Source organism: Pangasianodon hypophthalmus, chromosome 7 (assembly GCF_027358585.1).
Source record: "Pangasianodon hypophthalmus isolate fPanHyp1 chromosome 7, fPanHyp1.pri, whole genome shotgun sequence".
Classification (NCBI taxonomy): Eukaryota; Metazoa; Chordata; class Actinopteri; order Siluriformes; family Pangasiidae; genus Pangasianodon; species Pangasianodon hypophthalmus.
Window position 1 is genome coordinate 27152585 of NC_069716.1, and position 14685 is coordinate 27167269.

Genomic DNA, 14685 nt, shown 5'->3' on the forward strand with positions numbered 1-14685 from the left:
TTTTTTAATCTTTGCTAGCTAGTTTTGATTGGAGATGTTTTCTCCAATCAGCTAGTTAGTTTTGTTTGGGAATATTATCATCTTCAATACGTGCTTAGAGTAGCCAGTCAATTTAGAATTTATATTCTGGGCTCATAAATACAGGGATACATGAGACTCAGTATGAAGAGTTGATCTGCCTGTGGAAGCAGGAACTGAACGCACATCTTTAATTCCTGCCTCATGGAGAACTGTTACATCAGAACTGTGCGTTTCTTATCCAGTACTTCTTATAAGCTGAACAAAAGATTAGAATTTAGTTTGACAGTCAGTACTATATTGTAAAGTACCGTCTGTGTGAAATTAGTAATCAGACACTTACCCCACCTCGGCTGTACATCAGTAATTCAAGATGCATAATGTGACTAAACTACAGTACTGTGCAAAAGTCTTAGGCACATGCAAAGAAATGCTGCAGAGCAAAGAAACCTTCAAAAATAGTGAAACTAAATGTTTATACATTTAAAAAATATATATATAAAGAGCAGTAAACAGTAATAAATGAAACTTTTTTTTTTTTTTTTTTTTTTTTTTTTTTTTTTTTTAAAAAGCTTTTTTTTTTAAAAAATAGTAGTCTCATGTACGATGTGTGCAGTTTTATAAGGAAATGAGCTGTAAGTGTTACTGAGCATCTTGCAGAAGCAGCCACAGTTCTTCTGGAGACTTTGACTGTCGACTCGCTTCTTATTTCTGCAGCGAAACCCAGCAGCCTTCATTATGTTTTTATCTGAAAAGTGTCTCTTATGTAATCTGCTGCTTTCTTTACTGATATACAAACATTTTTCTGTAACATTTCATTCTGTGCTGGAAAACTAATGTTTGGAAATCTAAAATGTTTTTGTACTGAATCAGTAATGTAGAAGTCATAAAATAAAAATCTATAACAAAGTTTGTACTAAAAAAATTAGGTGTCTAAGACTTTTGCACAGTACTGTATGTTGATTAACTAAAAAGTGAAACATTGGGAGTCTGGCCTAATACACACATTATGTAATAATTAATCATACAGCTCTATGTAAGAAGCAGTTGTTCATCAGTTGTATGAGGTTAGCCGCACACATGTCCATCTCTGATGGGAGCCTTAAATAGAACATTGAAGCAGGAACTGTGGGTTACTAATTACATATACTAAGCACACCGCTCTGGCCGCATGGTCTCTTCTTTAACTAACCGTTCAAGTGTTTAGGTTCTGCACTAAACTCTGGCCTCCACTTGCCTTCTGCACGTAAAACACCTTTCAAAGGAACACCTTAGGAATACGGCTTATAATTATGTCAGACAATAATTATCAGGCACCTTATAGTTAACTCATCTCACCTATCTAAAACTGATCTGTTTTTTTTACTCCTGCTGTTTTAAGGAGGCCACGCCTCCTTAACTTGGTCTGATGTGCACTAAGGCCACACCTTGTTCATTGGGTGTGACTGATACAGAGGCCACACCTCCTTCCATTGGAGTGACTGATAAAGAGGCCATACCTCCTTCCCTGGGAATGGCAGATATAGAGGCAACACCTCCTTTACTTGGAGTGGCAGATACACAGGCTACACCTCTTTCAGTTTTAGTGACTGATACACAGGCTACACCTCCTTCCATTGGAGTGACTGATACAGAGGCCACACCTCTTTCCCTGAGAATTGCAAATGTAGAGCCCACGCCTTCTTCACTGGGAATGACAGATACACATGCTATAACTCTTTCAGTTTTAGTGACAGATACAGAGGCCATACCTCCTTCACTTGGAGTCACAGATACAGAGGTTAAACCTCCTGCGCTTGTAGTGATGGATGCAGAGGCCACACCTCCTTCACTGAGAGTGACAGATACAGAGGTTAAACCTCCTTCACTGAGAGTGACAGATACAAACGTCACAGCTGCACTGAGACTGTTAGTTTCTCCTCAGCTGCAATTAACGTCAACATTTTAATATCAGCTATTTTAATATTTATTTATTTATCTGGTATTTCCTTTTATTTTGATTGTACACATTAATTTTTCTTGTTTCCTTGCTGTCTTTTTCACTTTCCTTGACAGCTGGCAGTGCTGAAATCCTGTTTTTAATGTTTTAACATGTAGCAATCTCTAAGCTCTTTTCCTATGTGTGTGAAGCCTCATTGAGTTTTTGCGATTGCGAGCGCTCTCTCACGGGTTCGGTCTTGTCCTTTGGGCTCTCCTACAGCGGGGTGTTTGTGCCGGAGGATGATTTTGCGGTCGTGGTTGGAGCTTTGTTACGATATGCGATTTTTCTTTCCCCCTCAAAACCGCTCAGATAAACTGCTCTTTGACTGTGTTGAAGGATTAAACCCAGGGCTTCCACTCGGTTGACCAGCCTGTTGGCCGCAAATTACAGCCCACTGATTGGTCTACCACACTACACCGAAAACTCCAATCAGTTTACCACATCGGCCGCCACTAATTGCTGGGTGTCTCAAACTCAGACGTAGCAATAATGTGTCTCCTCTATTTATTTTTATGCCCAGTTTTCGGCTCGAATGCAGACTAGAGTGACACACTTTGCTTTTGGGGTTGAATTCGTGACAGACCCAAGATTTTGGAGATTTATGCTTCTTTACTGCCTCACTACAACATTTGTGCTATTTGAAGAATTTCCCCCTCTGTGAATGCACAGCTTCATTATGTAACTAATTTTCTTGCATATTTTATGTAATAATGATCCCAGTCTAGCGGCTAACGGGATAAGTTAACCTGCTAAAATTAGCGGTCATGTAACACAAGTTCATAAGATAAAAACCAGTATTATAAGTCAGATAATACAATTCAATGTAAACTACTTGATTATGCTAGCTAGCTAATTAACCATTCTTTTGTTTACAGTGATGGATATGACACAAGGCATTGCTAACACTTAAGAATTGATCAAATAAATAAACATGGTTTAGCTGAAGCATTTAGCCTTTGCAACGATGATATTTGAGACACCTGAAAACTACGGTTCCCTGTTTTTTTCTGGAGGAAAAGATAATTCACTGAAAAGGAAAGGATGTGTGATGTGAAAAACATTTTTGTTTGGTAGCGGTTACTTTTGCTCCGCATTGACTTTATCTAGAAGAACTTTGACCTGTGAATTCATGCATTTTAGTCTTGTGAGCCAAAAGACACCTCACATTAGACAGTTGCGTTGCTGTTGCTTGGCTCACATCTGAAAAAAACATTACCGTCTTGTCCCCTGGTATACCTACACCAGTGTGTAGGGTTTTTGTGGTAAAATTCAGTTTTTTTTCTCTCTAAATGCTAGGATTTTCTTGTTAGCAATGCTAGCACCACAGCAATTACAAGCTGTATAGCTAATTCACAACACATAGCTAGATTGTTTTGTTTGCATTGATTGAGACAAAGCCAACATTTAAGTAATGTTATTGTGTTTGAACCTGTCATATTTGTGTCTTTCTGCCAGGATTAGCAGGCATAATTTCTAAAGGATTTTAAGGGGGGGTTGTTAAAATTTTAGTTCGAGTGCCAGACCCCTGCCTGTAATTCTCAGTCTGAGTCTGAGTGGTCAATCTGCTCAAAATAAAGTTGCTAATTTCACCCTACAGCATGATGACTGCTCTGTAAAACCAAAAGCTCCACTTAAGGATGTTGGTGTAAGCCTTGATGCTGGGCTGTTATTTAAGTCCCATAAAAGTAACAGCTCTGAAACTGCACATTATCGTTTGGGGAAGGAAGACATGCTAACCCCATGCTAACCCTACATGATGTGAGAAGCTAGTACAAGCTTTTATAACATTTAGAGTGGATTATTGTAAGATTAAGCAGGATAAGAAAGTGTATTAAAGTGTATTAATCTTGTTCCAGTTAGATTAACATCCTTTTAAATGTACATTCTTTCATTTTAAAGTGTTCCTAGCCTTTTGCTAATCCTCTAAATTTAAAGATACCTTCATATTGTCAGGCAAAGTTTCTGGCATTTTAGATATTTGTTTAAAAGTTTCTGGCCCGGAAATTAGTTCCACCCATCTTTAAAGCTTTTCTGATGTTGAACAGATTGTAGGCTTCAAAAAGTATTATAATATTATAACAACAACACACAGTATAGATGTTTGTGATGATGGTGTTAATCATGTTAGTGGTGATGATGTTAATGGCTTTAATGGTGTTGATAATGTTAATTGTGTTTACATTAATGGTTTTAGTGGTGGTGGTGTTAATGGTGTTGGATGTGGTGTTAATGGTAATGTTTTAATGGTGTTGGAGGTGGTGTTAATGGTGTTGACTAATGATGCTAATGCTAGTTTTATGGTGTTGCTACTGGTGTTGATGTTAGTGGTTTTAATGGTGTTGATGTTAATGATTTTAATAATGTTGGTGGTGGTTTTAATGATGTTGGTTCTGGTATTAATGGTTTTTTGACTGGTGTTACATTAATGGATTTATTGATATTGACATTGTTTATGTTAGTGGTGGTAGTGATGGTTTTGTTAGTGATGATGACTGTAATTATTCTAATGGTAGTGGTGTTGATGGTACTAATGCTGTTGGTTTTAACGGTAGTGGTGTTGGTGTGTTTTTTGTCTGTGCTGATAATATTGGTAGTGGAGTGGTGTTAACTGTGTGAGACTTTTTGTCAGTGGTGTTAATAGTGCTAGTATGGTTGTGTTGATTGTGTTAACGGTTTTGTCAGTGGTGTTAGCAGTGGAAGTGCAGTTTTGTTAATTGTGTTAGGGGTTTTGTCGGTGGTGTTAGTAATGGTAGTGCGATGGTGTTAATGTAGCAGGTGTTGGTGTTGGTGTAAATGATACTAAGGTTTTTGTCGGTGATGTCCATAATGGTAGTGCGAGTGTTAGTAGTAGATGTGTTAATGGCACTGGTGTTTTCTTAATGTTCGGATAGTTTTGGAACTCGATTCCACACAGGTTGTAACCTAAAACTACCTTCACTTTTCTGATGATTTCTTTCTGTTTATATTGTAGAAAAAGCCCCTTACTGCAGTGATAAAGGAAGTGTGTGACAGGTAAGTGTGTGTGTGTGCATCCTGTGTAAGTCTCCAGCATTCAGTATGAAGTTGTTCAGTGTAATTAAATCAGGCATGTGCTGTATTTTTTTTAAAGATGGAATCTACCTGGACCAGAGAACTACGCCCTTCAGTATGCGGATGGAGCTCATACCTACATCACAGAGTCGGTAAGTCATTTCTCTTTCAGCAGTATGTGTACTCCTGACTTCCTGAAGTGTGTTCCTGAATTGAAAGCTAGTGTATATTATTGGAACACATTTGAATATTAACAACAATGAACAAACATTAGCAGTACAGCTACACTGCCTTTTCATATCGCATCCACCACAGAAGGTGAAAATTCTTCAGAAAAGAAAATAATCAATGACATAAACATCAGTGTTTTGTGTTGCTAATATTTGGGTCTTTGTTGCTTTCTCTGGTGAGCAAAGATCCATGCAACAATCTGCTGTCTTTAACACATCTTCATGCTGAAATCACACACACACATTTAGGCCTAATCCCAAATCACTGATTCACTATGTATGCTCACTACATGGATATAGGGATATAACATAATATAATTATATCTAAACTATATCTAATGCTGTAAAATAAAATAATAATTTCAATCAACGTGTAATGGAAATTAACTGAATATTACTTTTAGGACACACATTATTTGATTAAAATGTTTAAAATATATAATATAATATACTATACTATACTATACTATACTATAATATAATATAATATAATATAATATAATATAATATAATATAATATAAAATTAATATAAAAGATAAAAGTAAAATGAAAGCTTTTTTCCTACAGAAATGATTTTAGATATGCCTTTAATTATGTGAATATTATGAACATTCCAATAATAATTGAAAAGGGAAATTAGTTGCAACCGTTATATATTTTGCTGCATATTTATGATCTTTAGTACACTTGCATGTATGTGTACGTGCGTTTTCAGAATGATTCATTTCTATTTTCCCAGGCCAGATTTTCCCAGTATTTCTCTATTTACTATGCAGATCTTTGAATTTTCTTTTATTATAGTCTCTCTCTCTCTCTCTCTCTCTGTCTCTCTCAGTCACACGGTGATTTCTTGTCCTCCAGTAGCTCGATTGCAGGGTCTCTTCATAGCTGTGGCTCGTGCTCGCTGTATGACTCAGTGCTTTGTGGTTTATGTTGTAGAATCGCTTGGACATTAAGAACGGCAGCATTCTGCGGTTGACCAAGGCTCCGGTGAGCGACTTCCTCCTCCATATATTCAGTGTCTTTGTGGTCTCGAGTCTTTGGACTTTTATAACACTGTGTTTATGTGTATGTGTTTATGTGTGTGTGTTTATATATGTGTGTGCGTTTTGCAGGGCCGTTGTGCAGACGACCTTTTTAAAGGCATCCAGAGCTCAGACTCGGACGTGCGCTGTGAGTCCCTGAAGCAGCTGGCTGCCATCTCCACAGACATCACCTTTGCTCAGGAGTTCATCAGCCGAGACGGACACTCGCTGCTCGTCCACATTGTGGAGGACGCTAACGAGTGTGTATTCTTTCCGTAAAACTCTGCCAAACACACTCCACTCATAAACCTAACTCACTTCAGAGGTTCTTCAAAATGAGTGAAGAGTAGAGCTGAAGCAAATTAAAATAAAGAACTAGGAACAAAATTTTTGATGGAAATTGTTTCTACTTCTCAAGAAATAAATGTCCAAAAGTAACTAAAGGTATCTATCTTCAATATCAACTATATCTATTTATAATTAATTGAATCTAACATCCACAAATCAAACTATAACTTAGTTATAGGAGCTATAAACAGTCGTTCCCTCACCAGTCCCCCCCCCCCCCCCCCCCTTTTTAATAATTTAATAAAACAAAAAAATGCAGATTGTCGTGTTAACAGAGAAACCAAGAAGCGAAAACTCCTGTGAAAACTTGAAGTTACTGACACGTTACTGACTAAAGCACTGACACTGGAGACTCCTTATAATATATGTTAAAAATGCTAAACATTTTTAACCATATATTATAAGCAAGTCTACATTGACAAGTCCCTGTGTAAGCTGTTACTTTAAAAATGATAATGTATTAGAAAAGAGCCGGGGCTACTGTCAGAGCTGTTGTTTAATGATATGTTTAACATTTTACCATCTTTAAAGCTAATTTTGGGGCTGCAGGGAGCAGCAGTACATAATCAGTGATTTTCTTTTAAAATGTGTGTGCAGGGCGCCTCTGATTATGACACACACACTCACAGCCTTCATGGAGCTGATGGACCACGGGATTGTATCCTGGGAGAACCTCTCCAGTGTCTTCATCAAGAAGGTGCGGATCGCCTCAAGCTCCCAGTCTAAACATGTCACTGTTTTGCGTTATCACATTGCGTATGTTAAACTTGTGTGTGTGTTTGTGTTCATATGTGCACAGATCGCTGGTTTTGTGAACGCCAAGGTGATGGACACCTCCATCCAGCAGGTGTCCCTGGACATCCTGGAGAGCATGGTTCTAAGCAGCATCAGCCTGTTCCACCAGATCAGAGAGGAGATCACACTAGAGAGACTGATCGCCCATCTGCAGGTGTATGTACATTCACACATGGGTGCACACACACACACACACACACACAGCACAACACGGTGTGAGCTTTTTGTGAGCTGCTAAACTGAGCCACGAAGTGCACACTGTGCTAAAAGTCAGAGCTGTAGTGCTGCAGAACCTTGCATAGTCCTTCAAAAGTTGCATCCAGCCTCAAGACAAGCCTCATCATGTATTAAATGATGTCCTACTAGCTAACATTACATTATTACAGATCAATTTAATTAACCTATAAAATTACATTGTCAGTCAATGGTTTTTACATGAGCGCTGATGACGTGAGAAGCATATAGTTTTGCAAGAAGAAAAGCATATCTCATTCATGACAAACAACTTATGAAGGACAAAAATGATAATGTAGATTAGAAATAGACAGTGGGGATATTATATTAACTACCTAAAACCTACCATTAAATATTAACTACCTAGCTAACAGCATAACATTTATTTAGCTCCTGCCCTTTTTAAAATTCTGTATGTTATTTATATATATGAGCTGAAATGTTGATTTTATGCTATATTGAGGAAAAAAATTTGATTATCCACCTTGACAGTGATGGAAGAATGTTTGAAGCTTATGAATTAAAAGAAGCTTAATTTTATAAAAACTGTAGAAACCCTATGAGCAGTAAACGGGAATCAAAAGCATGAAGTTTGCTAGCTTAATGAGTAGAGCTGTGAACAAGTGCTTGGACCCTTAACAGGAAATCTGAGACGAAAGCAGTGCAGGACTATTTACTATGCAGATCTCTGGATTTTCTTTTATTATAGTCTCTCTCTCTCTCTCTCTCTCTCTCTCTCTATCTATCTGTTTCTCTCAGGTCCAACCAGCAGCTTCAGACCAAAGCCATGGCTCTGCTGATGGCCCTGCTGCAGACAGCTGGAGAGGCAGATAGACAGGTGAGTAGATTTAGGGACTCATCCTTGATTAAAAAGTGATGCTCAGAAACAAAGCAGCCCAAAATGGAATACAGGAAGTTTTCCTCCTACTCACCCTACTCTTAATGTTAAACAGAAAGCAACATTTCTTACATATCTTCCTATAATAAGATGATAACAACACTGCCACTGCAGGACTGATGCCTCGACTTCAACTTCCTTTAAGTCCTTAAATATAACTCACATGGCATGACTCACTGTATTAGTCATTTATTATTCACTTTTAGAACTAATAATGTGGGAAAAGGGGAAGTCTTTCTTAAGGTGTATGTTGGATGATGTTTTCATCTGAGGGTTGCTGCCTCCTGCAGGCAGTACAGTGTCAGTGGAAGAAACAACAGAAGTTCGGTTAATATTAAGGGTGAAATGGTGTAAGAATTAAAAACTGTATGATAACTATACAACCTAATATCACTGTTTTAATAAATGCTGTATAACACTGCATCAGTAGTAGATTTTTTGGATAGGGAAAAGATAGAAATATGGTTTTCTCTGATGTTTGTTTTTTTTTTAAAGTGCATTTAGCCCAATAACGATGAACCAAACAAAAAAAAAAGGAAAATTATATTGCTGTGTAGTTGATCAGGCTAGTCTCTCTTTTATTTTTTTTTCTCCCCGATTTGTTCTTGCCAATTCCTGTCCACCAGCTAACTCTCCCCATCACATGACAACTACCAGCCATGGAGGGCGGGGCAAACACGTGCTTTCTCAGAGATACATGAAGCCAGCCTCCACATCTTTTCGAACTGATGCTCATGCTGGATCACAGGGCGGTGTAACACACTCTGAGGAAAGCGCTATCTGCCCTCTTCCTCATACATGAGCTCACAGACACGTACGATTGGCTAGTGTTGCTGTGATTGACAGGGGAGAGAGAGTATGCTCCTCCCATCCAAAGAGCATGTCCAGATTTGCTTCCCTGGCTCCCGGCCACTGATGGAAGCTGCATTGTCTGGATTCGAGCTCTCAGTCTTCAGAAAATAGCTTCTATACTTCAGGCTTTGGTGATAAGCTCTGCCTCCACGAACAGAGCTGAACAGAGCTGCTCTGCTCTGTCACCTTTCCTTAAAACATTTCTTGATATCTGTGTCATTTTCCGGAAGGGGCGGGGTTAGTTTGTATTTTGTGGACTCTCATTATGTTTTATCTGTATATGGCATAGTCACATGCCAAGTTTATATTTAATATGCTAATTGTTATTCATTATGTATTTCAGGATCTGTTTGCTTTCCTTGAGAAAAAGAATCTTCGCCAGTATATTCACAAGGTGAGCTGAGCACCTGCAGCATTTTTATACATGTACATAAAACAGCTACCCAACTTAAACGAATTTATACCACAGTGCTGCTAAATTCTGGATTCTGATTGGTCAGAAGGTGATTAATTTTCTATAACAGCAGCTCTGACGGTAGTGCAGCTGCAAATAGGGATAAATTAGGGTTAAATTCACATATTTACAATATATTTTTTGTGAATCCATTTATTTCTGTAAAGCTGCTTTGTGACAATGTCCATTGTTAAAAGCGCTATACAAATAACATTGAATTGAATTGAAATAGCAGGTTAATATTAATGCACTCATTCTGATACACTGTCGTTTCAACAGTAACAGCCCACTCACAGGGACTTGTATAGTGGACGCTCCACATACCCTCATGCTAATAACAAACTGATTAAAAAATCATTAAAAAAGGATAGATTTTTTAAAACATTCTTGGAAGGAGTCTCCAGTTTCAGTGCTGGAGTAACGGTCAGTAAGTTTTCTGCCATTGGGAAAGTTTTAATTTTCCTTTGTTCTATCTTATTAACTTCATGAGAAAATAGAGAGGCTGGTGAGGGAATGACTGTTTACAGCTGCTGTAACGTAAGTGAGAACAGGAACTAAATTGTTGTGCAGATGTTCCACAACAATAATTATAACTATAAACAGATAAAAAGTACAATGTGTCATTCTGCAATAAATAAAAATTGTAATTATTGACAAATTGCTGTGGTACAAGAGGATTCAGTTCAGGACATGGTGTTAGAGGAAAATATTCGACATTGAGGTTGTAACTCTGCTTCTCAGCAGGCCGCATCACACCAACCTGTCATTGATGATTTTTCTATAACAGCACGCCTTAAAATGACAATTAAGGCGATGAGGGATCCGTCCAATTCAAATATTTATAAATTTATACATTTAAAGGAATATTGAAATTAGGATGTGAAAAGAAAAAGAGTGTTTTCTGTTGATTTAAAATGACGAGTGATAAATAGTCAGGAATTCAATGTTAAACAAAATAATCCTGATTCCCATTTTCATCATTATGGTGCAGCACTTACTCATTACATACGATTGTTTATCATTTCAATATAATTTTTTTTTTCTTTCAGAACATAATCCACAGCTCTGGTCCTATTGGAGATGAAATGGCTCACTACCTGTACGTGCTTCAGTCGGTGTGTCTGAATCACCTGGAGGCACGAATGAGAACCGCTCTGGACTCCTTTAATCAGGTGAGCTTCCTGTCTATCCAGGAACTGACCCGGATCCACACGTCTCACATCCACGGGGTTGGATCATGCAGTGGTGCTAATGCAAAAGTCACTCACTCTCTCTGTGTGTGTGTGTGTGTGTCTCAGGAACAGAGGGAGGCTCTGCACAGTTTGCGGCAGGCCGTGTTCGAGACAGAAAGTGACGGCAGTCTAAGTAACGAGCGTCGCCGTTCTCTGTGTGCTAAAGAGTTCAAGAAGCTGGGTTTCTCAGTGAGTGTGTGCTATTGACATTCCATATGTGAGAGCTAAATATTTAGAAGAACGACCTGGTCACAGAGTCATTTCATTCAGTATGCATTCAGTTGATGTGTGTGTGTGTGTGTGTGTGTCCCAGAACAAAGGTAACCCAGGTCAGGACCTGAGCCGGACCCCTCCCGGACTTCTCGCTCTGGACACAATGACCTACTTTGCCTCACGTTACCCAGACGCCTACAGCAGGGTGAGATGCACACAGCTTCACACTACATTTCAACCACAGGAAATTAGCAACTTATGATGCGTTTCTACATCTGAACTAGAGGTACCAAGTTTAATTTTAGTTCTAGGACCTGTACTATTTTAGTTCCTGCTCCAGAGCGGGCACTTTTCTGCAGACAAAACATTGTTCAGACACAAATGTCACGTAATAACTAACCCTCTTACTCACCATTTGTGGAGAATAAAGTTTACTTTATGGTTACTTTATTGTCTGTAAGTTTGACGGAGGTCACGTATTTATGTGAGTTATGTGTGGAAATGTGGAATGCGCTTCACTCTTATGTTGTGTGTGTTTATGCAATGCACTGATGAGTAAATGGTGTAATGTAAATTAGTGTACAACGTTGTTTACTTTAACTACTAGTTATGTTTGTATGTAATAGTGTTGTAATTTTCCAGCGTAGGAAACCATTTCAAACACACATAAATACAGACATGAAAACTGACCAGTACGTGAAGTGAAATCAGGCACTTTAATATATTTATTAATACACTAATATGTTCATTTATTTTTCTCTCTCTTGGAAAAAACTTGTCATGTTATTGAGAAATCACAAAGCGTAAACTCCTCTATCCCAAAACATGGCAGAAAACTTACTTTTTTTTACAGAAAGTTTTACTAATGACTGTTTACAAAGCACTGACACTGGAGACTCCTTCCGTAAACGTTAAATACAGAAACCTTCACCATATCAACAATTACAAGCATTTTTCTTTATTAAATAACAGCAGTTTTTCAAAATATTTTTATTACTGTTAGTTTACGTGGAGCATCCGCTATACAAGTCCCTTTGTAAGTTGTTACCATAGAAACAATAATGTATTAAAGTGAGCGCATTGATATAAACCTGTGATTACTGTCAGAGCTGCTGTTACAGAAAATTAATCAACATCGTCTGACCAAAAACAGCTGTAATTATTCATATACGTTATGTAAAATGTAACTATCAGGTGTATGAATAGAATTTGTTCACCGAAGTTATGTACTGTGTATATATACTGTAAGTTTCTCTCTCTATCTCTGCTCTAGTTTGTTTTGGAGAACAGTAGCCGCGAGGATAAACACGAGTGCCCTTTTGCCCGCAGCAGCATCCAGCTAACGCTCATGCTGTGTGAGATCCTGCGTATCGGAGAACCACGTGAGTTCAGACCCAAAGCCAAGCACGCATTCTCTCTGTCTCATTTCTCTATCGAAAGATTTTGAACTTCATATCGAAGTCAAATGTAGTCAGAGTCAACTACATGCACATTGCACAAGGAAATGAAGTAGTGAGACTTTCAGTACAACATCACACACTCTTAATAAAGATACGTGGGTAAGTTATGATGAGTAAACAAAGCAAACGTGCAACCACAAACTAGAAGCCTAAGGTAGTTGAATTGTAGTCCTCAATTTGTGTAGCTTAAAACACTGGTGCTAATAGTTTAAAAAATAGTGCAAAGCTCAAGTTTAAAAGGATGTGTTCAAGACTGATGTACAGTGCTGTCCAAAAGTCTGAGAACACACTGAAAATCTGGGTTTTTTATTTATAATTGGAAATAAACAGAAGGTTTTAGAATTTTGAAATATTTAAAACAAAGAAAGTAAATTATCTTAATCATTTCATATTCAAGATTCTGCACTATTTCTACAGTAGGTTCCTATTTAAATGTAAGCAAATGTGTGATACTGACCAAGTTAATGCTTTTGTAAAAAAAAAAAATTCCTTATGTCTAATCTCTTCTGTTGAAGCATGTGATCAGACAACACTCAGAAGGATTTGATTGAAAATGGATCATAAGGTTTTACACGAACTTGTGGAGTCCGTGCCAGCTCATGTGCACGCTGACATTAAAGCAAAAAGCAAAAACGAATACTAAGAAACGCTGAAATTGATGTCAGTATTTCCAAGATTCTAATTTTCACTCAGGTTGTTGTCAGTAATATCATTTGGAATGAAAATTGTTGTATTAATTTACAAAAGAATGCAAAGTAGAAGCATTTTGGCCTGTGCTCTCAGACTTTTGGAACCCGCTGTATATTTGCAAAAGAGTTTGTTTATTAGAAAGCAGTATGTTGTAGGGTATAATAAGTTTTGCGTAATCTGTGGGGGCCTTAATCTGTAATCCATTCATTTCAAGGGCCATTATAACACATTCATTAGCATTCCATAAATCTGTTATAAAGCAGTGCTGAAGAAGGGCTTATGACAAATTAGTTATGAAGGCCTAATGCAGGTGTGCAGCTCTGACACTTCTCAATCCCTTTTTCTTTCTTTCTTTTTTTCAACATCTGTTAACTTCAGACCATTCTTATTTGAGAAATTCTCACATTATTTCACATATACAATCCTAAAATGTCCCTGTTAAACTCCATTTCTCTCTCTCCCTCTTTCTCTCGTTCTCTCTCTCTCTCTCTCCTGCAGCATCGGAAACGGGCTCCAACTATCACCCCATCTTCTTCGCCCAGGACCGGCTGCTGGAGGAACTTTTCTGCATCTGCATTCAGCTCCTGAACAAAACCTGGAAGGAGATGAGAGCCACGCAGGAGGACTTTGATAAGGTACTTTTTTCCGGCACTTTGTTGCAGGACTATTAACAATGAACTTTTTAGTCACTTTTCACTTAGAGATTTTCACTTCATTTTTCAAATAGAGATGGGCGATAATGGCAAAATCTTTTTATTATGATTATCAAATTTTATCTATTGATTATATATATATATATATATATATATATATATATATATATATATATATATATACACATATATGTATATATATATATATATATATTATGACTGGCTTCTTATCTGGAGTGAAGTCTCCCCGGGATAGACTCCTGATCCACCGTGACCCTGATTGAGATAAAGAGCTAACTGAAAAATGAATGATTGAATGAATATATCTAATAAATATAGCTATAGTGTATAATATGTCTAATAAATACAGCTATATACTTACAGCCACAACACTATGAAAACATCCAGTTTCATATGCTCTCGGAAGCTAAGCAGGATCAGTTAGTGCTTGGATTGAAGATTGCCTGAGAATACCAGGTGCTGTGAGCTTCTTCCCAAATTTCCTCTTGGAGATTAATAAAAGCCTGTCCGTCCATCCATCCATCCATCTGGTTGCATCCTGGTTGCAGAC

The 14685-nt window shown here is 37.7% G+C and overlaps 1 protein-coding gene across 1 annotated transcript in view; it reads left to right on the top strand.

Annotated features, from left to right (window-relative positions):
• elmo3 (engulfment and cell motility 3) overlaps positions 1-14685 on the top strand; it is a 39148-nt gene that overhangs the window by 8696 nt on the left and 15767 nt on the right. The window contains exons 3-15 of the mRNA XM_026946614.3: positions 4971-5011; positions 5109-5181; positions 6200-6250; positions 6376-6545; positions 7231-7330; positions 7433-7584; positions 8422-8500; positions 9756-9806; positions 10916-11038; positions 11165-11287; positions 11412-11516; positions 12585-12693; positions 13960-14096. Of these exons, the coding sequence (XP_026802415.2) occupies positions 4971-5011; positions 5109-5181; positions 6200-6250; positions 6376-6545; positions 7231-7330; positions 7433-7584; positions 8422-8500; positions 9756-9806; positions 10916-11038; positions 11165-11287; positions 11412-11516; positions 12585-12693; positions 13960-14096 (1314 nt within the window). The remainder of the gene's footprint in view (positions 1-4970; positions 5012-5108; positions 5182-6199; positions 6251-6375; positions 6546-7230; positions 7331-7432; positions 7585-8421; positions 8501-9755; positions 9807-10915; positions 11039-11164; positions 11288-11411; positions 11517-12584; positions 12694-13959; positions 14097-14685) is intronic.